At 44.9% G+C, this 27,985-nt stretch overlaps 1 protein-coding gene across 1 annotated transcript in view; it reads right to left on the bottom strand.

Annotated features, from left to right (window-relative positions):
- Positions 1-27,985, bottom strand: part of tgs1 (trimethylguanosine synthase 1) — a 94,519-nt gene that overhangs the window by 48,109 nt on the left and 18,425 nt on the right. The window contains exons 3-10 of the mRNA XM_072467748.1: positions 26,505-26,677; positions 25,158-25,956; positions 23,516-23,636; positions 19,726-19,812; positions 17,959-18,118; positions 15,558-15,942; positions 13,711-13,875; positions 12,648-12,791 (exon numbers count right to left, since the gene is read on the bottom strand). Of these exons, the coding sequence (XP_072323849.1) occupies positions 12,648-12,791; positions 13,711-13,875; positions 15,558-15,942; positions 17,959-18,118; positions 19,726-19,812; positions 23,516-23,636; positions 25,158-25,956; positions 26,505-26,677 (2,034 nt within the window). The remainder of the gene's footprint in view (positions 1-12,647; positions 12,792-13,710; positions 13,876-15,557; positions 15,943-17,958; positions 18,119-19,725; positions 19,813-23,515; positions 23,637-25,157; positions 25,957-26,504; positions 26,678-27,985) is intronic.

Here is a 27,985-nt window from a genome sequence, read left to right on the forward strand (position 1 = left end):
CCCAAGATCTCTCTGCTCCTCCACATTGCCAAGAACTCTACCGTTAACCGTGTATTCCGCATTCATATTTGTCCTTCCAAAATGGACAACCTCACACTTGTCAGGGTTAAACTCCACCTGCCACTTCTCAGCCCAGCTCTGCATCCTATCTATGTCTCTTTGCAGCCGACAACAGCCCTCCTTACTATCCACAACTCCACCAATCTTCGTATCGTCTGCAAAATTACTGACCCACCCTTCAACTCCCTCATCCAAGTCATTAATGAAAATCACAAACAGCAGAGGACCCAGAACTGATCCCTACGGTACGCCACTGGTAACTGGGATCCAGGCTGAATATTTGCCATCCACCACCACTCTCTGGCTTCTATCGGTTAGCCAGTTCGTTATCCAACTGGCCAAATTTCCCACTATCCCATGCCTCCTTACTTTCTGCAGAAGCCTACCATGGGGAACCTTATCAAATGCCTTACTAAAATCCATGTACACTACATCTACTGCTTTACCTTCATCCACATGCTTGGTCACCTCCTCAAAGAATTCAATAAGACTTGTAAGGCAAGACCTACCCCTCACAAATCCGTGCTGACTATCCCTAACCAAGCAGTGTCTTTCCAGATGCTCAGAAATCCTATCCTTTCCATTACTTTGCCTACCACCGAAGTAAGACTAACTGGCCTGTAATTCCCAGGGTTATCCCTAGTCCCTTTTTTGAACAGGGGCACGACATTCGCCACTCTCCAATCCCCTGGTACCACCCCTGTTGACAGTGAGGACGAAAAGATCATTGCCAACGGCTCTGCAATTTCATCTCTTGCTTCCCATAGAATCCTTGGATATATCCCGTCAGGCCCGGGGGACTTGTCTATCCTCAAGTTTTTCAAAATGCCCAACACATCTTCCTTCCTAACAAGTATTTCCTCGAGCTTACCAATCTGTTTCACACTGTCCTCTCCAACAATATCGCCCCTCTCATTTGTAAATACAGAAGAAAAGTACTCGTTCAAGACCTCTCCTATCTCTTCAGACTCAATACACAATCTCCCGCTACTGTCCTTGATCGGACCTACCCTCGCTCTAGTCATTCTCATATTTCTCACATATGTGTAAAAGGCCTTGGGGTTTTCCTTGATCCTACCCGCCAAAGATTGTTCATGCCCTCTCTTAGCTCTCCTAATCCCTTTCTTCAGTTCCCTCCTGGCTATCTTGTATCCCTCCAATGCCCTGTCTGAACCTTGTTTCCTCAGCCTTACATAAGTCACCTTTTTCCTCTTAACAAGATATTCAACCTCTCTTGTCAACCATGGTTCCCTCACTCAACCATCTCTTCCCTGCCTGACAGGGACATACATATCAAGGACACGTAGTACCTGTTCCTTGAACAAGTTCCACATTTCACTTGTGTCCTTCCCTGACAGCCTATGTTCCCAACTTATGCACTTCAATTCTTGTCTGACAACATTGTATTTACCCTTCCCCCAATTGTAAACCTTGCCCTGTTGCACGCACCTATCCCTCTCCATTACTAAAGTGAAAGTCACAGAATTGTGGTCACTATCTCCAAAATGCTCCCCCACTAACAAATCTATCACTTGCCCTGGTTCATTACCAAGTACTAAATCCAATATTGCCCCTCCTCTGGTCGGACAATCTACATACTGTGTTAGAAAAGCTTCCTGGACGCACTGCACAAACACCACCCCATCCAAACTATTTGATCTAAAGAGTTTCCACTCAATATTTGGGAAGTTGAAGTCACCCATGACTACTACCCTGTGACTTCTGCACCTTTCCAAAATCTGTTTCCCAATCTGTTCCTCCACATCTCTGCTACTATTGGGGGCCTATAGAAAACTCCTAACAAGGTGACTGCTCCTTTCCTATTTCTGACTTCAACCCACACTACCTCAGTAGGGTGATACTCCTTGAACTGCCTTTCTGCAGCTGTTATACTATCTCTAATTAACATTGCTACCCCCCCCCCACCACCTCTTTTACCACCCTCCCTAATCTTATTGAAACATTTATAACCAGGGACCTCCAACAACCATTTCTGCCCCTCTTCTATCCAAGTTTCCGTGATGGCCACCACATCGTAGTCCCAAGTACCGATCCATGCCTTAAGTTCACCCACCTTATTCCTGATGCTTCTTGCGTTGAAGTATACACATTTCAACCCATCTCCGTGCCTGCAGGTACTCTCTTTTGTCAGTGTTCCCTTCCCCACTGCCTCATTACACGCTTTGGCATCCTGAATATCGGCTTCCTTAGTTGCTGGACTACAAATCCGGTTCCCATTCCTCTGCCAAATTAGTTTAAACCCTCCCGAAGAGTACTAGAAAACCTCCCTCCCAGGATATTGGTGCCCCTCTGGTTCAGATGCAACCCGTCCTGCTTGTACAGGTCCCACCTTCCCCAGAATGCGCTCCAATTATCCAAATACCTGAAGCAATCCCTCCTACACCATTCCTGCAGCCACGTGTTCAGCTGCACTCTCTCCCTATTCCTAGCCTCGCTATCACGTGGCACCGGCAACAAACCAGAGATGACAACTCTGTCTGTCCTGGCTTTTAACTTCCAGCCTAACTCCCTGAACTTGTTTATTACCTCCACACCCCTTTTCCTACCTATGTCGTTGGTACCAATGTGCACCACGACTTCTGGCTGCTCCCCCTCCCCCTTAAGGATCCTGAAGACACGATCCGAGACATCCCTGGCCCTGGCACCCGGGAGGCAACATACCTTCCGGGAGTCTCGCTCGCGACCACAGAATCTCCTATCTATTCCCCTAACCATTGAATCTCCTACAACTATTGCTTTTCTATTCTCCCCCCTTCCCTTCTGAGCCCCAGAGCCAGACTCTGTGCCAGAGACCTGGCCGCTAGGGCCTTCCGCCGGTGATCATCACGACTGTTCCCACTTGTGGAAACCAGTACTAATTGATGCCCGGTTGAGGCCTTGCTGATGTGGCCAGCGACTTGTGGGTGCCGGATGAATGTGGTGTTGCCATATTTAAATGAGCATAATGAGCCCAGCGAGGGTGTGATGCAGATCGCATCAGATGTGAGTTGGGTGACTCGCGGCTTGGCGGAAATACCGAGTTGGGTCTCGCCTGCAATTCAGCCACCGTGTTGCGCTCAGTGCGGAGCCGCAACATAGTAGCTGAATCGTGTCCGTAATGTATGGAAATTAGATATAATTCCAAAAACAAATTGAGATTGGAGGAGAAATCAAATTTTATCGCAAAAGTATACAAGGTTAAGTGATGCAGCCTCTACAAGACAGTACAGATAACTCACTTACTTGGGAACTCTACCTTAAATCCGATAATATCTACTCATTGCAGAAAAAAATTATTCTTTCTTGTCTGCCTTAGTCCTTAATCCACTTTATTACCATACAATTCAAGTCTTCATCAGGAACTAAAACTTAAATTCAGTGTATAAAAAACCCAAAAGACATATCCAAACTTAGCAAATGCATCTCTTTTTAAAAATAAATTTAGAGTATTCAATTCATTTTTTCCAATTAAGGGGCAATTTATCGAGGCCAATATTCCAACAATTCAGGAGAGTCGGGAGCAGAGTTGAATATGGTAGCCATCACAAAGGAGAAAGTGCTAGAGAAACTAAGAGGTCTAAAAATTGATAAATCTCCGGGCCCAGATGGGCTACATCCTAGAGTTCTGAAGGAGATAGCTGAAGAAATAGTGGAGGCGTTAGTTATGATCTTTCAAAAGTCACTGGAGTCAGGGAAAGTCCCAGAGGATTGGAAAATCGCTGTTGTAACCCCCCTGTTCAAGAAGGGAACAAGGAAAAAGATGGAAAATTATAGGCCAATTAGTCTAACCTCGGTTGTTGGCAAGATTCTAGAATCCATTGTTAAGGATGAGATTTCTAAATTCTTGGAAGTGCAGGGTCGGATTAGGACAAGTCAGCATGGATTTAGTAAGGGGAGGTCGTGCCTGACAAACCTGTTAGAGTTCTTTGAAGAGATAACAAATAGGTTAGACCAAGGAGAGCCAATGGATGTTATCTATCTTGACTTCCAAAAGGCCTTTGATAAGGTGCCTCACGGGAGACTGCTGAGATAAATAAGGGCCCATGGTATTCGAGGCAAGGTACTAACATGGATTGACAATTAGCTGTCAGGCAGAAGGCAGAGAGTTGGGATAAAAGGTTCTTTTTCGGAATGGCAACCGGTGACGAGTTGTGTCCCGCAGGGTTCAGTGTTGGGGCCACAGCTGTTCTCTTTATATATTACCGATCTAGATGATGGGACTGGGGACATTCTGGCTAAGTTTGCCGATGATACAAAGATAGGTGGAGGGGCAGGTAGTATGGAGGAGGTGGGGAGGCTGCAGAAAGATTTAGACAGTTTAGGAGAGTGATCCAAGAAATGGCTGATGAAATTCAACGTGGGCAAGTGCGAGGTCTTGCACTTTGGAAAAAAGAATAGAGGCATGGACTACTTTCTAAACGGTGACAAAATTCATAATGCTGAAGTGCAAAGGGACTTGGGAGTCATAGTCCAGGATTCTCTAAAGGTAAACTTGCAGGTTAAGTCCGTAATTAAGAAAGCAAATGCAATGTTGTCATTTATCTCAAGAGGCTTGGAATATAAAAGCTTCTGAAGCTTTATAAAGCACTAGTTAGGCCCCATTTAGAATACTGTGAGCAATTTTGGGCCCCACACCTCAGGAAGGACATACTGGCACTGGAGCGGGTCCAGTGGAGATTCACACGGATGATCCCAGGAATGGTAGGCCTAACATACGTTGAACGTCTGAGGATCCTGGGATTATATTCATTGGAGTTTAGGAGGTTGAGGGGAGATCTAATAGAAACTTACAAGATAATGAATGGCTTAGATAGGGTGGACGTAGGGAAGTTGTTTCCATTAGCAGGGGAGACTAGGACCCGGGGGCACAGCCTTAGAATAAAAGGGAGTCATTTTAGAACAGAGATGAGGAGAAATTTCTTCAGCTAGAGAGTGGTGGGTCTGTGGAATTCATTGCCACAGAGGGCGGTGGAGGCCGGGACGTTGAGTGTCTTTAAGACAGAAGTTGATAAATTCTTGATTTCTCGAGGAATTAAGGGCTATGGAGAGAGAGTGGGTAAATGGAGTTGAAATCAGCCATGATTGAATGGTGGAGTGGACTCGATGGGCCGAATGGCCTTACTTCCGCTCCTATGTCTTATGGTCTAATCCACCTACCTTGCACATCTTTGGTTTGTGGGGGCGAAACCCACACAAACACGGGGAGAATGTGCAAACTCCACACAGACAGTGACACAGAGCCGGGATCGAACCTGGGACCGTCATGCCGTGAGGCAGCAAGGCTAACCCACTGTGCCACAGTGCTGCCCTGCAAATGCATCTCTGACTGCATTGTCAGTAAGTCAAGGAAGAAATTGGAATGGGAATTGTGATTTGTTGTTTCATAACTGTGCATCTTCCCCTCTGGAACCCATGTAAAATATATCAAGATGAATGGGATGAGTTGCGTCACCCAACTTAATTCCTCATTAATAATTCAGATCAACCAGGGAACGTTACACCGAATCTAACTGCATTATCTGACTTGAGTGAATAATGCTGTGTTTGGATGTAAATTGTTGAAAAGTACATAATTCCGAGACTTCCGGGTGCGGCTATGCAGAGCTAGGTCGCATATTCGGCAGCTCCTGCTTGGAACGGACTTTTGGGCTCTTTTACAGGGCCCCCACGGCATTTGTTTGACATTTCCCGGTGTGGGAAGAAGGCTGCAATATTCCCCCGACAGTGTCCCCCAGGAAGGGTATGTCTCTTGGTTGCCAGACACACGCAGAAACAGTAAAAGATTTGGCTGCAACTGCAGGATAAACAGGGCCTCTTCCAGCATGCAGGCGGGGGAAGGGCAAGCTTAAAGCTGCAAGCTGACCTGAGGGCCTGTATCAAAAGTGAATTCTAGCAGCAGAGGGAACAACTGTGAAAAGACCTCATCAAGGCCACTGAAGGGACTTCCGGTTGCGGTGATGCCTAGCTAGCCGCACGCTTCGGCGGCTCCAGCTCCGACGGACCTTCGGGCTCTTTTAAGAGCCCCAACGGGGAATTTTTCGACGACGCAACCCGGTGAGGGGCGTGTGAGAAGGGAGTCCCCCACAAACGAAGGAGGAAAAAACCGGCGGCGGCGGCTGCAGCGCGAGGAATCGTCGACCAAAGGGTCAGAAAGAGAGAAGTACAAGATGGCGGCGGAGAAAGCGCAGGCGACATGGGGGCCTGAGCATGAAATTGTGAGACGGTGCGTGGAGCTGCTGAAGAGGGAGGTGCTGACCCCGTTGCTACAGGCAATTGAGGGGCTCAAGGAGACATTAAAGACCCAGGAGACAGAGCTCCGTGTGGTGGAGCAGAAGGTGACAAGATATTGAGGACGAGATCCTGGGCCTGGCGGTTAAGACACAGACGCACGAGGCACTTCATAAAAAGTGTACTGAAAGGATCGAAGCCCTAGAAAATGGAGCGCGAAGGAAGAACCTTCGGATACTGGGTCTCCCTGAGGGTGTGGAAGGAGTGGACTGTGGAGCGTACGCAAGTACGATGCTGAGCTCACTGATGGGTGCTGAGGCCCCTGCGGGCCCCTTGGAGGTGGAGTGGGCAAATCGGATTCCGGCGAGAAGACCAAAAGCGGGAGAACCACCCAGGGCGATAATCATAGAATCATAGAATCATAGAATTTACAGTGCAGAAGGAGGCCATCCGGCCCATCGAGTCTGCACCGGCTCTTGGAAAGAGCACCCTACCCAAGGTCCACACGTCCACCCTTTCCCCATAACCCAGTAACCCCACCCACCACTAAGGGCAATTTTGGACACTATGGGCAATTTAGCATGGCCAATCCACCTAACCTGCACATCTTTGGACTGTGGGAGGAAACCGGAGCACCCGGAGGAAACCCACGCACACACGGGGAGGATGTGCAGACTCCGCACAGACAGTGACCCAAGCCGGAATCGAACCTGGGACCCTGGAGCTGTGAAGCATTTGTGCTATCCACAATGCTACCGTGCTGCCCTAAAATCGTGCGATTTTACCGCCTTAAGGATAGAGAAGAGGTCCTGAGATGGGCTAAAAAGGTGCGGAGTAGCAGATGGGAGAATGCAGTGGTACGGGTATACCAGGATTGGAGTGCGGAGGTGGCGAGAAGGAGGGCGAGCTTCAACCGAGCCAAAGAGGTGTTGCATAAAAGGAAGGTGAAGTTCGGGATGCTGCAGCCGGCAAGACTATGGGTCACGTATCAGGAGAGACACCATTATTTCGAGACGGCGGAGGAAGCATGGACCTTCATCAAAGAAGAGAAATTGGATCGGAACTGAGGGACTGATGCTGCAGGAAATGTTATTGTTAATGTTACGGTGGAAGTTAATTGAGAAGTAAACAGGGAAGGGGGGAGACATTGGGGAAATGTGGGCGCCGGTGAGGGGGGAAAGACGGGACATAGTTGGAGAATGGGGAAGGGGAGGGGGAGGGGAAAGGGAGCTGCGCCATAAGAGGCGGGTCAGGTAAAGGGATGTTCCCGCACCAGAAAGAATAAGGCGGGAAGACAGGCGCAAGGCGGGTGGGAGTTCCCCACATGGGGGGGGTCGAGGAGTGAGCAGGAGTAGCCGGGGTCAGTTGAAGTCAGCTGACTTACGGAAGTAATATGGGGGGAGCAATCATGCTAGAAAGAGATCTAGCGGGGAGGGGGGGGAGGGAGGGGGGGGGACGGGACAACTGGGTTGCTGCTGCGGAAATCCAAAAGGAAATGGCTAAAGAGTGGGTGGGCGGGGATGGTGTGCGACGCTGGGGGAGCGAGCGGGAGCGCGGAGGCGGGATATGGGACTGGCCTAGAGAAGGTAATGGCTAGTCGACACGGGAGGGGGGCAGGTAGCCCCCTAGTGAGGCTGATCACGTGGAACGTGAGAGGCCTGAACGGACCGATAAAAAGGGCCAGAGTGCTCGCGCATTTGAAAGGACTAAGGGCAGACGTGGTTATGCTCCAAGAGACGCACCTAAAGGTGGCGGACCAAGTTAGGCTAAGGAAAGGATGGGTGGGACAGGTGTTCCACTCAGGACTGGACGCAAAGAATAGAGGGGTGGCCATTTTGGTGGGGAAACAGGTCGCATTTGAAGCAAAGAACATCGTAGCAGATAGCGGAGGTAGATATGTAATGGTGAGTGGCAGGCTGGAGGGAATGGAGGTCGTGTTGGTTAACGTGTATGCCCCAAACTGGGACGACGCGGGATTTATGAGACGGATGCTGGGGCGTATACCGGACCTGGAGGTAGGAAACTTGATTTTAGGAGGGGACTTTAATACGGTGCTGGACCCGGGGCTAGATAGATCCAGCTCAAGGACCGGAAGAAGGCCGGCAGCGGCCAAGGTACTTAAGGGGTTTATGGACCAAATGGGGGGAGTGGATCCATGGCGATTCCTTAGACCTAGGGCTAGGGAGTTTTCCTTCTTCTCCCATGTCCATAAAGTGTACTCCCGGATAGATTTTTTTGTTTTGGGAAGGTCGTTGATCTCTAGGGTGGAAGAAGCTGAGTACTCAGCCATAGCGGTTTCGGATCATGCCCCACATTGGGTGGACCTGGAATTAGGAGAGGAAAGGGAGCAGAGAACACTCTGGCGATTAGATGTGGGACTGATGGCGGATGAGGGAGTGTGTGCAAGAGTGCGGGGGTGTATTGAGAGATATCTGGAGGTCAATGACGACGGCGAGGTCCCTGTGGGAGTGGTATGGGAAGCACTAAAAGCGGTGGTCAGAGGAGAGCTGATCTCCATTGGGGCCCACAAAAGGAAAACAGAGGCCAAGGAAAGGGAAAGATTACTGGGGGAGATTTTAAGGGTGGATAGGGAATTTGCAGAGACCCCGGAGGAGGAATTGTACAGGGAGAGGAGACGACTCCAGACGGAATTTGACCTTCTGACCACCAGAAAGGCGGAGGTACTGTGGAGGAAGGCACAGGGGAGGAGGTATGAATATGGGGAAAAGGCGAGTCGCCTGTTGGCTCATCAATTGCGAAAGAGGGCAGCAGCGAGGGAGATAGGAGGAATTAGAGACGAAAGGGGAGACACGGTGCGAAGGGCAGGAAAGATAAATGAGGTGTTCAAGACCTTCTATGAGGAACTGTATAGGTCTCAACCCCCAGAGGGAGAGGAGGGGATGCGGCAGTTCCTGGACCAATTGAGGTTCCCGAAAGTGGAGGAGCGGGGGGTGGTAGGCCTGGGGGCACCGATTGGGGTGGACGAGGTTATTAAGGGACTGGGAAGCATGCAAGCAGGGAAGGCCCCAGGACCAGACGGATTCCCGGTGGAGTATTACAGAAAATATGTGGACTTGTTGGCCCCGTTGATGGTGAGGACGTTCAATGAGGCCAGGAAAGGGGGGACTCTACCCCCGACGATGTCGGAGGCGACGATATTGTTAATTTTGAAGAGGGATAAAGATCCGTTGCAGTGCGGGTCCTATAGACCCATTTCATTGTTGAACGTGGACGCCAAATTGTTGGCAAAGGTACTGGCATCGAGGATAGAGGACTGTGTCCCGGGGGTGGTGCACGAAGACCAGACAGGGTTCGTAAAAGGGAGACAACTGAATGTTAACGTGCGACGACTATTAGGGGTGATAATGATGCCCCCAGTGGAGGGGGAGGCAGAGATAGTGGCGGCAATGGACGCAGAGAAGGCATTTGATAGGGTGGAGTGGGAGTATTTATGGGAAGTGTTAAGGAGGTTTGGGTTTGGGAACGGGTTTATTAGCTGGGTTAGACTTCTTTATGGGGCTCCAACGGCAAGCGTAGTTACAGGTCGACATAGATCGGAGTATTTCCGACTATATAGGGGAACAAGACAGGGATGCCCGCTGTCTCCATTGTTGTTCGCGTTGGCAATTGAACCTCTGGCCATGGCGTTGAGAGACTCCAGGAAATGGAGAGGGGTGATTAGAGGGGGAGAAGAACACCGAGTCTCGTTATATGTGGATGACCTATTGTTATACGTGTCGGACCCAGCGGGGGGAATGATAGAGGTTATGCGAATTTTGAGGGGGTTCGGGGATTTCTCGGGGTATAAGCTAAACATGGGGAAGAGTGAATTATTTGTGATACATCCAGGGAACCAGAGTAGAGAGATAGAAGGCTTGCCTCTAAGGTAAGTGGAAAGAAACTTCCGATACCTGGGGATTCAGATCGCTAGGAGCTGGGGAACCTTGCACAGACTTAATCTGACACGGTTGGTAGAACAAATGGAGGAGGACTTCAAGAGGTGGGACATGCAGCCTCTATCGCTGGCGGGCAGGGTGCAAGCAATTAAGATGATGGTCCTCCCGAGGTTCTTATTTGTATTTCAATGTCTCCCTATACTAATCACTAAGACCTTTTTTAATAAAATAGACAGGAGCATCACGAGCTTCGTGTGGGCAGGGAAAGTTCCGAGAGTAAGGAGGGGGCTCCTTCAGCGTAGTAGGGACAGAGGAGGATTGGCACTACCGAACTTGGGCGATTACTATTGGGCCGCCAATGTGGCAATGATACGTAAATGGATGATGGAGGGTGAGGGAGCGGCGTGGGAAAGACTGGAGAGAAAGTCCTGTAAAGGGACGAGTTTAGAGGCGCTGGTGACGGCGCCGCTACCGATCTCACCTAAAAAGTTTACCACGAACCCGGTGGTGGCGGCAACATTGAATATCTGGGGACAGTGGAGGCGACAGAGAGGGGTGCGGGGAGCCCTGGTGGGGTCCCCAATCAGGAACAACCATAGGTTCGCCCCAGGAAGAATGGATGGAGGATTTCAGAGCTGGTTCCAGTTGGGAATTAGGAGGGTGGGAGATTTATTTATAGATGGGACTTTTGCGAGCTTGGGAGCATTGGAGGAAAAGTATAAGTTGCCCCGGGGAAATTTCTTGAGATATATGCAGGTGAGGGCATTTACTAGACAACAGGTGAGGGAGTTTCCGTTGCTCCCGACACAGGGGATACAGGACAGGGTACTTTCAGGGGTGTGGGTCGGAGAGGGCAAGGTGTCAGAGATTTACCGAGAGATGAGGGAAGAGGGGGAGGAGTCGGTGGGCGAACTAAAAGGAAAGTGGGAAGAAGAACTAGGGGAGGAGATAGAGGAGGGTATGTGGGCTGATGCCCTAAGCAGGGTAAATTCCTCTTCCTCATGCGCCAGGCTTAGCCTGATTCAATTTAAGGTGCTACATAGAGCACACATAACGGGAGCAAGATTGAGCAGGTTCTTTGGAGTGGAGGACAAATGTGGGAGGTGTGGCGGGAGCCCGGCAAACCACGCACATATGTTTTGGGCATGCCCGGCACTGGAAGGGTATTTGAAAGGAATGACGGGAGTGATTTCGCGGGTGGTGAAGGCCCGGGTCAAACCAGGCTGGGGGTTAGCTCTATTTGGAGTTGCGGAAGAGCCGGGAGTGCAGGAGGCGAAAGAGGCCGATGTTGTGGCCTTTGCGTCCCTAGTAGCCCGGCGCAGGATCCTACTCATGTGGAAGGAGGCGAAACCCCCCGGACTGGAGGCCTGGGTAAATGATATGGCGGGGTTCATTAAACTGGAGCAGATAAAGTTTGCCCTGAGAGGATCGGCTCAAGGGTTCACCAGGCGGTGGCAGCCATTTCTCGACTACCTAGGGGAACGTTAGAGGGAAGACAGATGACCAGCAGCAGCAACCCAGGGGGAGGGGGGGGGGGGTTTAGTTTAGGTCAAAGATAAAGGGGTTTTGTTACTTGTGGATTGTTTAAAATTTCTGTATTGTTATTGTTGCGTTTGCTTTGTAAGAGGGGACAAATTGTTGTTTGGGAAAAAATTTTCAATAAAACATTTATAAAAAAAAAAAAGAAAAGTACATAATTCCCCAGTATCAAAGGTAAATTAATAAAGGCAAGAAATTCCAAAAGTAAACGGTGAGAGGCACTTTACCAGACCTGAACCCTTCGAATACCATGAGCAAAAAATAACTAAATTCTACACATCATGAGACGTGATCTTTGTATAGATTTATTTTACGTAAGGTGTTCAATTTTATATTATGTAATAGGTTTAAATATGTAGTCAAGGTAGCTACCATTATTAATATTTCATAATCAGCATGAACATATCAGTTGGACAGTCGGTTCATGATGCAGGGGCCAACAGTGCGAGTTCAATTTCTGTAGTGGCTAAGGTTATTCTGAAGCATTTATAAAGCATAAAGCCTTCTCAACCTTGCCCTTTGCCTGAGATGTGTTGACCCTCAGGTTAAATCACCGCCAGTTAACTGTCCCCGTCACAGGGGAAATCAGCCTATGGTCATCTGAACTATGGCAACTTTACATTACTTACTATCCGTACATATCTTTTCTGCAACGTGTAGGTATTCAGATTTAAATATGAACACAGCAAACTTGTTCAATTGGCCAAATTTGATCCACATCACCTTAACAATAAGTGATTCAGTGCCACGAAAGAGCTGGGTATGGAATGCCAGGATCCTATGCAGCTACCTTTATCTACATAGTCATCACTTTATATTTGTAGACAACAATGAAATACAAGTTTCTATTACAATTCAATATACAGATATAATTGGATTTCTGCAGGACGGTAGAAAAAGCTGCTCAAAGTCACGGTACTGTACCTCTTTTCCCAGCTAATGCAAACTGAATTGAATTGCCTCCAACTCCACAAAATGCATCCACAACGATATCACACTGAAAGCTCTGCATGACACGATTGGCAATGTGCTCAGCAATCTTCTCAGGAGTGACTGAAAACCAGCCTTCTAGAAGAAAAAAAAATCACAGCTCACATTTATGGTGCATGCAAATAGTTACATTTTATGACCTTGGCAGCACATTACAGGTACAGAGTCACTAGTTGGAGAGGCACAGCACCCCTCCAGCCTCACATTGCCATTATAACTCCACTCTTAGTTGCATATCAAGTCAAAAAGGACCCTTCCCTCTGCAAACAGCTGCATATGAACACAGGAAAAAGATGGTGCCTAGGATAACTGATATTTCAATATCAATAATTCTTTAAAAAAAAAAGTAATTTTTTTTCAATTAAGGGGCAATTTAGTGTGTTCAATCCACCTACCCTGCACATCTTTGGGTTGTGGGGGCGAAACCCACGCAAACATGGGGAGAATGTGCAAACTCCACACGGACAGTGACCCAGAGCCGGGATCGAACCTGGGACCTCAGTGCCGTGAGACTGCAGTGCTACCACTGCGCCACCGTGCTGCCCCTCAATACCAATAATTCTGCCCACTGGGAATCTACACTGGCAGGCACTGAATGTTAAACACTGCTCTCAGCATTTTCAACATAGATTTGGAATGGCCCTCCATATATATTTGGAGTTCAATAGAGTAGCAGGAAAGGAAGTAGAAAGGGATTGTATCATCAACACAAAGTAATTGGCACAATAAATGATGCACAGAAGTGCTCAATGGACCATAAAACCATATATCTAAGAGCAACATGAATACAAGGGAAATTGAGCAAATGGATGGCCATTCACCCAAGGATCCCAAACAAGATTAAGTGTGCACCCAGAAGAACACCACCCTGTAACATGACACAATGCATCACCAGCTGCTTAATGTGTCATTCCGTTTCCCAGTAGGCGTGACATGCATAATGGGTTCAGAAGTATGGAAAATGTATAATAAGAGAAAAATAAGTTTAAATACCAACCCTGGTCAAGTTTGACTCCTTCATCAAAGCGTGAAAACAGTCTATAACGCTGAGCCCAGTATTTGGTCAATTCTGGAACAGCTACAATCTCAGAAGGTACATGAACAATTTTTTTCTTTTTCTTCCTCCTTTTTTTATCCTTTGTAAGACTCTTCATTTGTTGCACTGCAAAAGAGCTACAATAGATTAATACTTATTTATCAAAATAGATTATTTTTTCAGCTAAATGTTCTCCAGTGATGTTCTAGCAGTTAGCTAAAGACAATTAAATATCGGCTTACATTTCTCAGGCGTGTGCTAACTCTGGACCCCTGTGCACATACAATGAAGTACTCTAAAGTAGTCAGAAATGCTTTTATGCAAACATGACAGTAGCTGTACAGTAAGAGTTCCCAATGTTGGCTGAGCCACCAAAGTCTCCGGCAGAAACCAGAAATTCCTAAAGGAGCGGAGAGGATAATTTCACCCAAAGTGCTTTTAGATGCACTAAACAGATCAGCTACAAACCAATGCTGAGGTTTTGCAGAAATTCAACTGCCTGCCATCTTGCTCAGGGCCTCGTAAATGGCAAGGGAGGGCATAAATCAGCAAGAACAGAAAAACAATATATATTTTTAAACAGGCAAAGATTACTTTTTGAACGTGAGCGCAAGTATTCTTTTGTATCACCCTATTACAAAATTACTTAGATCTCTTCATAGTATTATGGGCCAGGGTTTAGAGAACACCAAAGTATATCATGGAATTCACCTGACCCACAACTGAAAATTGATTTTAGCTATGAGGAGGACAAGGGGCCACTTTACAGATGTGGCGCAACAGAGAGCTAAAGTATGTTTAAAACAAAACAATGTTTATTCTATGAATCCAGTTAACATTTTATAAACAGACAGTAAACAGTTTATCAACAACAAACACTGATACTTTTCCAAATACAATATTCTATAGGTAACCCTTAATAACTTCCCAAACAACATTCATAAGTTAAATCCTTTTTAAAATAAAGACAGCAGGTTTAAATGCTTGACAGAAACAGGTATTAATTTGAAATCATCAATGATCTGGAGACATTATTTAGCTTGTAGAGAGATCATTACATAGCAGCTTGCTTTAAATGCAGCTCTCCACCTCTGAAAACGAAACCAAAAACGCACTGCAGCTGCCAGCTCAAAAACGAAAGTGAAAGACAGACAACCCAGCTCCACCCACACATTGACATCACTGCAGCTATTTGATAAACACCCATTTCTTAAAGGTACATCCACCTGACAATAGTAAGTACAATATAAAGTGGGTACCCATGCATTTCTAATAAAAGTGAGAAAACAATAAATTAAGATGGTTTAACATTGCAAAGAATATTGGGGGCAGTGATAGTTTTATTGTTCAGGTGTTCTTTTGCAAAATTGAAGGAGTCTGTGTCATGATGGAGATATTAGGACTGTGGGTCCAGAAATGGGGTCCAAGGTGTAGCAGACAACGTAAGGGCTAAACAGACTGAAGGGAAATACTGTTAGCCTGGATTCCAAGGGATAGGCCCCCATCTGACTGAGTCACATGGTCCCATTCATTCTTAAACTCATTAGGGAATGTATAAGGTGATTCACCCAAAATCCATTGTCTTTCAGGACATTCATGCATTGCCAGCCATTATTCTATTACAGATCTTTCTGCACTGTCTTAAAACTTAAAAAAAAGTTATGCACCTAGTTCAATCTCTAAGCCATTGTTGAGGGCTGACCAGGCGTTTGTAACATCTGTGAAAACCTGAAATTGTGGTTTAAATCTGTGACTCAAAAAAAAAAGAACTGGGTACCTTAAAGTCCACCCTTCAGTTTGATACATACATTCATCACCCTGCTCAGTTACATCAGCATCAGGAAGAAGGAAGTCTGGAATATCCAGAGGAACCAGCTGTCTGTCAGAATGCGGTTTACAGTTTTCGGCATGCGTCTTATCATGTACTTCCAGAAACTGTTCATTGTTGCCCTCGGTGCAGATAGTCAATTTGGAGGGAACATTAATACAAGTTAGGAATCCTCCATCAGCACAAGTTTCTTCCTCTCTATTTCCACTGCTGCTGTTTTCACACACAGTGGCGCATTCTGCTTTAGAACTGTGTTGCTCAGGGATGGTGCATTCCTCAGAGTTGTGTAGCATACAGGTTTGAGTATCTGTGCCATTTGACTCAGAGTCATCTGAAGACACAATTTGTTTTAGAAATCTTTGCACCTGAAATCATTAAAAGTACCAATCAAGTGATTCCAACAATACCACTTACTTTTACTATGCTGAGAATGCTAAAGAATAATGGGTAATTGTGGTGTGTCTGGGCTGCTTTGGAACAAGTGTCTTTATTTGATATATCATTGTGTATAAAATGCCAAACATATCTATAATCAATCCATCATCAACAGTTTAATACATATAAAAATACATTTGTTGACACCTCTGATTCCTTGACAGAAATCTTTGGATCCTCGCTGTCTTCAGGGGATGTCCCGGAGGACTGGAGAATAGCCAATGTTGTTCCTCTGTTTAAGAAGGGTAGCAAGGATAATCCCGGGAACTACAGGCCGGTGAGCCTTACTTCAGTGGTAGGGAAATTACTGGAGAGAATTCTTCAAGACAGGATCTACTCCCATTTGGAAGCAAATGGACGTATTAGTGAGAGGCAGCACGGTTTTGTGAAGGGGAGGTCGTGTCTCACTAACTTGATAGAGTTTTTCGAGGAGGTCACTAAGATGATTGATGCAGGTAGGGCAGTAGATGTTGTCTGTATGGACTTCAGTAAGGCCTTTGACAAGGTCCCTCATGGTAGACTAGTACAAAAGGTGAAGTCACACGGGATCAGGGGTGAACTGGCAAGGTGGATACAGAACTGGCTAGGCCATAGAAGGCAGAGGGTAGCAATGGAGGGATGCTTTTCTAATTGGAGGGCTGTGACCAGTGGTGTTCCACAGGGATCAGTGTTGGGACCTTTGCTGTTTGTAGTATATATAAATGATTTGGAGGAAAATGTAACTGGTCTGATTAGTAAGTTTGCAGACGACACAAAGGTTGGTGGAATTGCGGATAGCGATGAGGACTGTCAGAGGATACAGCAGGATTTAGATTGTCTGGAGACTTGGGCGGAGAGATGGCAGATGGAGTTTAATCCGGACAAATGTGAGGTAATGCATTTTGGAAGGGCTAATGCAGGTAGGGAATATACAGTGAATGGTAGAACCCTCAAGAGTATTGAAAGTCAAAGAGATCTAGGAGTACAGGTTCACAGGTCATTGAAAGGGGCAACACAGGTGGAGAAGGTAGTCAAGAAGGCATACGGCATGCTTGCCTTCATTGGCCGGGGCATTGAGTATAAGAATTGGCAAGTCATGTTGCAGCTGTATAGAACCTTAGTTAGGCCACACTTGGAGTATAGTGTTCAATTCTGGTCGCCACACTGCCAGAAGGATGTGGAGGCTTTAGAGAGGCTGCAGAAGAGATTTACCAGAATGTTGCCTGGTATGGAGGGCATAAGCTATGAGGAGCGATTGAATAAACTCGGTTTGTTCTCACTGGAACGAAGGAGGTTGAGGGGCGACCTGATAGAGGTATACAAAATTATGAGGGGCATAGACAGAGTGGATAGTCAGAGGCTTTTCCCCAGGGTAGAGGGGTCAATTACTAGGGGGCATAGGTTTAAGGTGAGAGGGGCAAGGTTTAGAGTAGATGTACGAGGCAAGTTTTTTACGCAGAGGGTAGTGGGTGCCTGGAACTCACTACCGGAGGAGGTAGTGGAAGCAGGGACGATAGGGACATTTAAGGGGCATCTTGACAAATATATGAATAGGATGGGAATAGAAGGATACGGACCCAGGAAGTGTAGAAGATTGTAGTTTAGTCGGGCAGTATGGTCGGCACGGGCTTGGAGGGCCGAAGGGCCTGTTCCTGTGCTGTACATTTCTTTGCTCTTTGCTCTTTGCTTTGCTCTTTGCTTTGCTTTTGTTTCAGCTTATTTAAAAAAAGAAAATAGCAAAATATATTAAGATAAAAAGAAAATATGCAAAGGTCAATATTTCAAGCCTCTATCTGATCATTATTAGCAATAAAAAAGCATGACTGAGATCATGATTTTTTTGCTCAAGCCCATAATATCATATTAGGAAGTGGGTTCATCTCATCAGACTGGGCTGAACTGAAACCCAGTCCCAGTGGTGCTAACCCACTGCATCACTCAACCCAGTTTTGTATAATTTTTATTACCTTTGCCAAGGTTCTGCTTTTCTTAACCTTCAGAACATCTCCTTCTTCACTGAAGAATATATGTTTATTTTTGGTAGCTGTCGGCTGATGCATGTCAAGATGTCTGGAGAGTTCAGTGACCTTACGATAGCGTGCATGCCCACGGCTAAATTTTGAAATGCTGCATGTGAAGACGAAAGGAAAACAGAAAGGCATTTAAGATTAATAATTCTTCTTCAGGGTAGTGTGCCGGACAGGTGGGCACTGCAGCAGATCTAGAAGCACTTGACTTTCAGGAGCATTTAAATCTCTAAACTGCTGCTGTTGGAAACTGTTTATTTTATGGCCAGGTTATGGATTTTATCCTCCAATTTGTAACCACGCCAATTTATACATGTGAAAAATAATTATCAATCACCAACTTTACTCAGTCATCAACATTTATTTGGTTACAGAAAGAGAAGCAGAGATGGCGGTGAAGTCATATCTCTGGTGAAAGATTATTGGAATTGTCCTGAACAAGATCTTAAAAGAAAATATTCTTCCAGTCTGCTTTTGCTGAGTTTTCTATCATCTGCCTCTCGCTTCCTCTCTTTTGCCAAGTCTGTTGGTGTCAGTGAAGGATTTGTGTGGTTTGGTGTCTCACTCCTCCTCTCGAAATATGCAGAAATTACCGGATGTTAGGTCTCCGCAATCCACCATCTTATTAGTTAAGAAAGCTCAGTGAGGTTACCATGGGGATTATGGTTTGACAAGAGTTAGTGTAAGGCTGTGCCTGGCTATCTTTCAGCACACTGAAGATTTGAAACGAGATGAGTTGATCCGTTAGAGACTGGCTGACTACTATTTCCTGCTCACTCTGCAATTGTTCAAATAACCCGAATTTTAATGAAGATCAAAAGGCCTCAATTTCTAGGCGTTTGTTCATATACAAAGCTGATACCAGCACAGTAAGGTCTTTTATCAGGTAAGGATGGCAACTTCTTTCCATAAAAGACATCAGTGAACCAGAGGGATTTTATTTTTTACAACAATCCAGTAGTTACATGGTCACCATTACGGGCGGCAGCTTTTTATTCCACATTTAATTAATCAGCTGAATTTAAATTCCCAAGCTATAGTGGTGTGATTTGATCTCTGGCCTTAAATTTGTGCTCATGTTTTTGGCCAAGTAATATAGCCATTATGCTACCATTCCCACCAATATATTGTTTTCCTAATATTAGTTTACCACAACATACACAATTCATGACTGGGTTCAAAATGATGGCAAACACAACTTATTAAATGTCAAAATCAATTTTCTCAGAATGGGCACACTTCCAGTGTTATAAATAAATGTAGTGGATCATGAAAGGTAATAAGAAATCTTTGAGAACTACCGCAAACATTACTGTTGCTCTTTAAAAGGTACTGTAGCTCTATGGGCAAGGTATTTTAGGAGGCTGGAAAATGGAGATCCCCAATCTATGACATAGACAGTAAAGTTTGATGTTATCATTACAGGGCTTGAAAACCAAACTTTCTTTAAAATGATAACAATTGTTAAAAATAAAAAATGTATAATGCTGAATTTGCCGAAAAGTTCCCTATATCATCTTGTTATAATATATACACACACATAGGCAGTGGAATATCTATGTTATCTCATTATTAATGAAACAATTAGAGGTTTTTCATTTTGATTTACTTTACAATTATCTATTTTCCAGCTAATGAAATGGGTATTTGATTGATCCATTCTTGTGCAGCCACTAGTTAAATCATTGTTCACCTCAGTATTCTTACTTTTGACTTGAATGGTACTTGAAGCCAAGCGCTGAACAGGCATCTTCCACTGTCACAACTGGATTCTCTTCAGCATCGAGTTCATGGCTAAAACACATAGGTATCAAAATAGACGAATAAACTTACAAAAGGAAAACTAGGCTTGCCAAATGACCATTTGAGAAAGTAATACTTTGTTAGATTCAGACTTTATTTCCATCTGTTCCAATTAAAAAAGATTTGAGATGGGAATCATAATTGCCTGTTTTTAAAGCTACACTGCCTACAAAAGTGATTCCTTTACTCACAGAAGTGATATTTCCCCATTCTTGTGTAGTAAAATTGTGAATGTGTTATAAAGAGCATGTATGCAATTTTATATTACACTTTTACTATAGTTTAGAGAATCTGAAAAATTGCAAATTTCAAAATTGGCAGAATACGCAAAACCTGGAAGTACTGTGAGGTTGGTTGATGTTTATAGACTTCAGAAGTAATTTATTTCCACCCTTCTCTCACCTTTACGTTGTCCATTTCCAACACTACCCTTCCCTTCCTCGACTTCTCTGCCTCCATTTCTGGGGATGGACTTTTGATTAATACTCATTACAAGCCCACCAAATCCCACAGCTACCTTGACCATATCCCTCACACCGTTCCTCCTGCAAGGAATATCGGCATACTAGGTAAGGATGGCAATTTCTTCCCAAAAGGACATTAGTGAACCAGGTAGATTTTTTTTCATATAACAATGCAGTAATTATATGGTCACCATTGTTGATGGCAATCCTTTATTCCAGATTTATTTAATTTGCCCAGTTTCTGTCTCTGTCGCATCTGTTCTGATGATGCCACATCAGCACTTCCAACATGCCTTCGTCTTTCCTCAGCTGACGATTCCGCCTCCGCCACTGTGGCCGACAGAGCCCTCAACAGTGTCCAACCTATTTCCCGCACTTCAGCCATCACCCCTTCCACCTAGAACCATGATAGGGTTCCCCTGGTCTTTAATTCGCACCCCACCAGCCTCCACATTCAAAGGATTATCTTCTGTCATTTCCACTAACTCTAGTATGATGCCACCTCTAAACACATTTCCCCTCCCATGTCGGCATTCCAAATGGAAAGGGATTTAATGAGGTTTAAACATGCTAAGTGAGTGGGCAAGAACATGCTCGACGGAATGTCCTGCACACAAATGTGAAATTATCTGCTTTGGCAGGAAGAACAGAAATGCAGAATATTTCTTAAATGGAGAAAGATTGGGAAATGTTGATGCCCAAAAGGATCTGGGTCTACTTGTCTGAAGTCACTGAAAGCCAACATGCAGATGCAACAAGCAATTTGGAAAGCAAATGGTATGTTAGCCTTTACAGCGAGGGGATTTCAGCATAGGAATAAGGACAAGCCTCCCCGAACAGGGGCCGTAATGTGGCGACTAGGGGCTTTTCACAGTAACTTCATTGAAGCCTACTTGTGACAATAAGCTGTTTAGCACAGGGCTAAATCGCTGGCTTTGAAAGCAGACCAAGGCAGGCCAGCAGCACGGTTCAATTCCCGTAACAGCCTCCCCGAACAGGCGCCCGAATGTGGCGACTAGGGGCTTTTCACAGTAACTTCATTTGAAGCCTACTTGTGACAATAAGCGATTTTCATTTTCATTCATTAGCGATTATTAGGAAGTCACAGAATCTCACAGTTCAGTAGAGGCCCTTCTGCTTACCGAGTCTCCAGCAACATGTGAAAAACACCTGACTTACCTACCTAATCCTATTTGTCAGCACTTGGCTCAGAGCCTTGAATGTTATGACATGCCAGGTGCTCATCCAGGTACTTTTTAAAGGATGCACGGCAATCTGCCTCAACCACCCTCCCAGGCAGTGCATTGCAGACCATCACCACCCTCCGGGTAAAAAATATTTTCCTCACATCCCCCCTAAAGTTCATGCCCCTCACCTTGAATTTGTGTCCCCTCGGGACAGACCCTTCAACTAAGGGGAACACAGGGCTCCCTAACCACCCTGTTCATGCCACTTGTAATCTTGTACACCTCCAACAGGTCTCCCCTCAGTCTTCTATGCTCCAACAAAAGCAACCCAACCCTATCCAACATCTCTTCATAACTTAAATGTTCCACCCTAGGCAACATCCTGGTGAACACCCCATCCAGTGCAATGACATCCTTCCTATAATGTTGAGATTAGAGCCGCACACAGTACTGCAGTTGTGGCCTCACCAAAATTCTCCACAACCCAAACTTGATCTCCGTGCTTTTGTAATCTATGCCTTGATTGATAAAAGCAAGTGACCCATATGCCTTTTTCACCACCCTATTAACCCGCCCTTCCGGCTTCAGAGATCTGTGGACAAGCACACCAAAATCCTTTTGTTCCTCAGAACTTCCGAGTGCCATGCTGTTCATTGATTACATCCTTGTCAAATTACTCCTTGCAAAGTGTATCACCTCACACTTTTCAGGGTTAAATTTCATCTGCTACCTTTCTGCCAATTTGACCATCCGGTCTATATCTTCCTGTAACTCAAGACACTCAACCAATCGGTGTGTCATCGGCAAGCCTACTGATCCTACCCCCACATAGTCATCTATGTTGTTTATATAAATCACGGATAAAAAGGGACACAGCACAGATCCCTGTGGTACAACAATGGCTTCCAGTCACTGAAGCAGCCTTCTGTCATTACCCTCCGTCTCCTACAACTAAGCCAAATTTGAATCCACCGTATCAAATTACCCTCCTCATTTGCCATACATATAAACTACATCAAGTGCACTACCCTCACCTACACTTCTAGTCACCTCCTCAAAAATTTCAATCAAATTTGTATTGCTGCAGTTGTATAGAACCTTGGTGAGACCATATCTGGAGTAGTGTGTGCAGTTTTGATCTCCTTACCTAAAAAAGGATATACTGGCTATAAAAAGACTGCAACAGATGATTCACAAAACTAATCCCAGGGATGGCGGGATTCTCCTAGGAGGAAAGAGGAGACTAGGCCTCTATTCTCTAGTTTAGAAGAAACAGAGATTTTTTAAAAAATTAAGAGTATCCAATTCTTTTTTATCCAATTAAGGGGCAATTTAGCATGGCCAATCCACCTGCCCTGCACATCTTTGGGTTGTGGGGGTGAGACCCATGCAGACACGAGGAGAATGTGCAAACTCCACACGGTCAGGGACCAGAGGTCGAACCTGGGTCTTCAGCGCTGTGAGGCAGTAGTGCTAACCACTGCACCACCATGCCGCCCCAAGAAGAAACAGACATGATCTCATTGAAGTGTATAACATTCTTACAGGGCTGGACAGGGTAGATGCAGGAAGAATGCTTCCTCTGGTTGGGGGTTTTAGAACCGAGGGACAACGTCTCAGAATAAGGGGTAATGAATTTAGGGCCGGAATGGAGGAATTTCTTCAGTCAGAGCGTGGTGAATCTTTGGAATCCTCTCCCCCAGAGGGCTGTGGAAGCTTAGTCATTGAGCATGTTCAAAGCAGAGGCCGATAGATTTCTAGATACCTATGACATCAAGGAATTCGAGGACAGCGGGAGAAGATGTTGTTGAGATAGAAGATCAGCCATGACCTAGTTAATTGGTGGAGCAGGCTTGGAGGGCCGAATGTTTCCTTTATGCTATTCCACGGCTAACATCTTACTCTACGTTTGCCATTTCTTTCATCTATGATTTATTCTAACAATGACCAGCTACACATCACCAGCTCTGTTTCCATTCTGAGTATATATACCACATGAAGTTGAATTGAAATGAGCTTAATTAAGAGTTGAGGGATATTCACCTTCTCTTCATTTTTACTGGTCTAGATTCAGGTGGATCATCCTCCTCCTCATCTCCATTAGTTTGACTTTTTCTTGCTGCCATATCGCTTTTTAATGCTTGGCTGGAAGTTTTAGAAGAATCTGCGGGTACAGTAAATCACAAATTCTTTGGATGAACCATTTTAAATAGCCTTCAAAGACAGGGTTTTTGCTGTTTAGATGGAGAGCATGTTACTAATCTTCAAGTAGTACCCGTCCTAACTACGTGACTTTAAATGATTCTAGACTACAACTTAAGCTTTTTGGAACTTGTTAATTTTTTTTGTCCAATCATGACCGGAGACATAAATAATGAAAATAGAAAATTCTGGATAAACTCAGCAGCTCTGGGCAGCAACTGTGAAGAGAGAAACACAGTGAACATTTTGAGTGCATATGACCCTTCCACAGACTTGAAGCGTTAACTCTTGTTTCTCTCTGCACAGATGCTGCCAGACCTGCTGAGTTTGTCGTAGAATTTTCTGCTTTTATTTCAGATTTCCAGCATCCGTGGTATTTTTCTTTTATTTAACCAGAGGCATCCTGCCATTCCGCTCAATCAGTGTGCCTTTTTAATCTGTATTAAATTGATTATTATAAAGTACACTGCATTATTACAAAACAGAAATTACATCATGGTGCACAATTTGAAGGGGAGGTCTCACACGTCTTTAGTAAAACAAATGCAACATCATCTTTACAAGAGTCAAATATAGTTTACATACGTTTAGTTGTCCAGCAGCATATTTTTTAAAGTAAACTATTTTGGTTGCGTGGGTTTTATATCTCTACAGGAACAAACCAACATAGCCAGACTCATTTGAATCATAGAATTTACAGTGCAGATGGAGGCCATTCAGCCCATCGAGTCTGCATCGGCCCCTGCAAAGAGCACCCTACTTAAGACCACACCATCACTCTATCCCAGTAACCCGACCTAACCTTTTTGAACACTAAGGGCAATTTAGCATGGCCAATCCACCTAACCTACACATCTTTGAACCCAGATAGTCAAGTCAAATTCTGACCATTTTATTTGCTGCAGAAATAGTTCCATAGCAGAAAGCACATGATGTACAGTAGATACTGCAGAACACATAGCGAGATATTGCTGATCAATACTCATGACTTTATTCATGGAAGTAATAAGTTTAGCACAATTACATGTAGAAGACGGCTGCCTCAAGTTAAAGGACAATTACACAAGCATAGGTGAAATAAACAAACAGCTGCCAAGGCAAATAGATGTGATCCACAACTTTATGTTGAGACTAATTTTGCGTGTTGCAGTTAAAAGGCAAAAATCTGAACTCAGCTTGCAAACCGGAAATAACATTCTTTAAAGGTGAAGGTACATGAATAACATCTCACCTGTCTTTATTGCAACTGAAGGCTCAGCTATTCTAACACCATTAGTTGAATACCATGTTAAGTCCTGTTTAGACTTAGATATCCAGGAATAAAAAGAAAAAGAATACCGGTATTGACCACTGCAAGAGAAGATGGGAGATTCTAAACTAAACTTCACTTGCCCATCGTCAATCTACCGATAAAACAAAACTTGTTCTCAATCAACTGTTCACATCTGTTCAAGTATCTTGAGACAATGTTGGCAATACCAACCTGACTGAACTGTAGAGGTTCTTCCGCTGGATGCACATCTTTTGCTGTTGCCTCCATCGCATGGCTCTTGCTCATCAGAAGCACACTCACAAGAAATTGCAGCTTCATCAGGACTCACGCAGATATTGTTTTCCACACCTATTGATTGCTTAGTCTCATTTCCTGAATCGAGTCTTATATTATTGATCAAACTGACAACCTCTCCATAACTAACCTCATTACACTCAGCAATACTTTCTCCATTTGATGCATTGGTTGATTCTGCTGGCAACAGAGTCCTGAAATGTTCACCAGCATTACTGAAAAGGTTTCCTGTTTCGTGTACATTTGCACATGATGAATCCTTCCCAATATCAGTGTCTTGAGTGCAGTCCATAGACCACCCTTGATCTACCCAATACTGAAACTGCTCATAATACAACCAATACTGTTCAGCGTAAAACTGTTGCCAATGCTCCTTGGTCTCAGGACAATTCCATGGTGCAGGTGCACCGTCTGACCATTCAGGATGCTTGCCCAACCAACTTTCCCAGAGAAGACCCTCACCATATTGAATCCAATATTTTCCCCATTCGGTTTTAAAATCTAGCTCCAAGGTTGTTACTTCTTCACATGAATGATTAAGTCCACCACATTTTTCTTCAAAATCTGGTTGCTCTTCAGTCAACCCCAAGCCAGTAACATCAGAAGGGACATTTAAAAACTTGTCTGGGCATTCTTCACAAACTTCAGACAGATGTTCATCGTATTTGTAATTTGATTTTTTCTTTTTGACTCTTTTCTTTGAAACAGTGCTCGTCTGGCAAAAGAAAAGGTGACAAAATGTTCATTCATTTCAATTAAGTACAAATAATGTAAATATAACCTGTGACTTAGTTTTGAACTTCAATGTTGTACATTATGTATGAAGTTATTAAAGCAGTAAATGAATTCTACAATTTTAAATATTAAAGAGTTTTGTTTTTGCAAACTGCTGTGTAGAATTTGTTTTTGCCTTCGCTATATATATGAAATCCCTTACCCCATCATTAATTTATTGTTTTGTTCGCATGATTGTGTAAAGAAAATAGTAAACAGTTTTGGTTGGAACCTTTTTTGCCTCAGGTTTGAAGACAAACAAAATACAAAGATTTTGGCTGAAAGATAATACAACAGATTACCTGCATACAATGTCTGATATTAGAAGATTGCTCAAATTTGTCCATGGATTTTTTCCCCCCTCACAGTCCTAATATTCTGGGTGGATATGTGTATAATAAATTTATTTGGGAATTTAAAATTAAATTAATACCTGCAATAGTTTCCTCATACAAACTTATGATTTAATCATAACAAAATGGTCCTTACCACTGGTTGCCTACAGGTTGGTGAGCTACCAAACTGGAGGGGTAATCCCATATTTGCCATCAGCTCTGCCTCACTATCCATTCCACTTTCTTCTTGAGTCTCTACAGAAGTTACAGTGGGCTCATCATCAACATTCAATTCCTCTTCGCTCTTTTCTTCTTCCTCTTGGATTACTACAAGTAGCAAGCAGCAGCTGCAATGTTACACATCCTCTCACAAAGTAGGGGAAACAAGCCTATATTAAAATAACATTAGCTGCTTTCAACGTCTCCTCAGTCATTTTCATGGTTGTATTTACAAGAGGTTGAGATCCAAAAGCCTGGTTATCAGAGCAAGTTGTGTGTTGAGAAAACAATAACGGATGTTAAACCTGATCACCTGGATTTTCAGTCATCAGCAAAGCAAGGGCGCTCGCTGCTAGCCTGGATAAATGCTACCCACAAACAGATCTAGCAAATTCTGTGGTTGGAATTTCCCTGTTCCCAATGGCAGTTTAAAACTGGCATCAAATTAAGGTGATATCTTTTGAGAAACAGCAGTGATGTCTGCAAGCAGGTAGGCAACAAAACAAATCAAATGTTTACACAACAAACCAAGAAATTAAAAGCACTTAAAATCTTGCACTTTTAATTTAACTATTCAGGTGGAGAGTTAAATTTATAGCTATCCCGCTCCACCATTCAACAGCTCACCGATCCCATTCCACCATTCAACAGCTCACCGATCCCGCTCCACCATTCAACAGCTCACCGATCCCATTCCACCATTCAACAGCTCACCGATCCCGCTCCACCATTCAACAGCTCACCGATCCCATTCCACCATTCAACAGCTCACCGATCCCACGCCACCATTCAACAGCTCACCGAGCCCGCTCCACCATTCAACAGCTCATCGAGCCCGCTCCACCATTCAACAGCTCACCGATCCCGCTCCACCATTCAACAGCTCACCGATCCCGCTCCACCATTCAACAGCTCACCGATCCCATTCCACCATTCAACAGCTCATCGATCCCGCTCCACCATTCAACAGCTCACCGAGCCCGCTCCACCATTCAACAGCTCATCGAGCCCGCTCCACTATTCAACAGCTCATCGATCCCGCTCCACCATTCAACAGCTCATCGAGCTCGCTCCACTATTCAACAGCTCACCGATCCCATTCCACCATTCAACAGCTCATCGATCCCGCTCCACCATTCAACAGCTCACCGAGCCCGCTCCACCATTCAACAGCTCATCGAGCCCGCTCCACTATTCAACAGCTCATCGATCCCGCTCCACCATTCAACAGCTCATCGAGCTCGCTCCACTATTCAACAGCTCATCGATCCCGCTCCACCATTCAACAGCTCATCGAGCCCGCCCCACCATTCAACAGCTCACCAATCCCGCTCCACCATTCAACAGCTCACCAATCCCGCCCCACCATTCAACAGCTCACCGATCCCACGCCACCATTCAACAGCTCATCGAGCC

Source organism: Scyliorhinus torazame, chromosome 11 (genome assembly GCF_047496885.1).
Source record: "Scyliorhinus torazame isolate Kashiwa2021f chromosome 11, sScyTor2.1, whole genome shotgun sequence".
Taxonomy (NCBI): domain Eukaryota; kingdom Metazoa; phylum Chordata; class Chondrichthyes; order Carcharhiniformes; family Scyliorhinidae; genus Scyliorhinus; species Scyliorhinus torazame.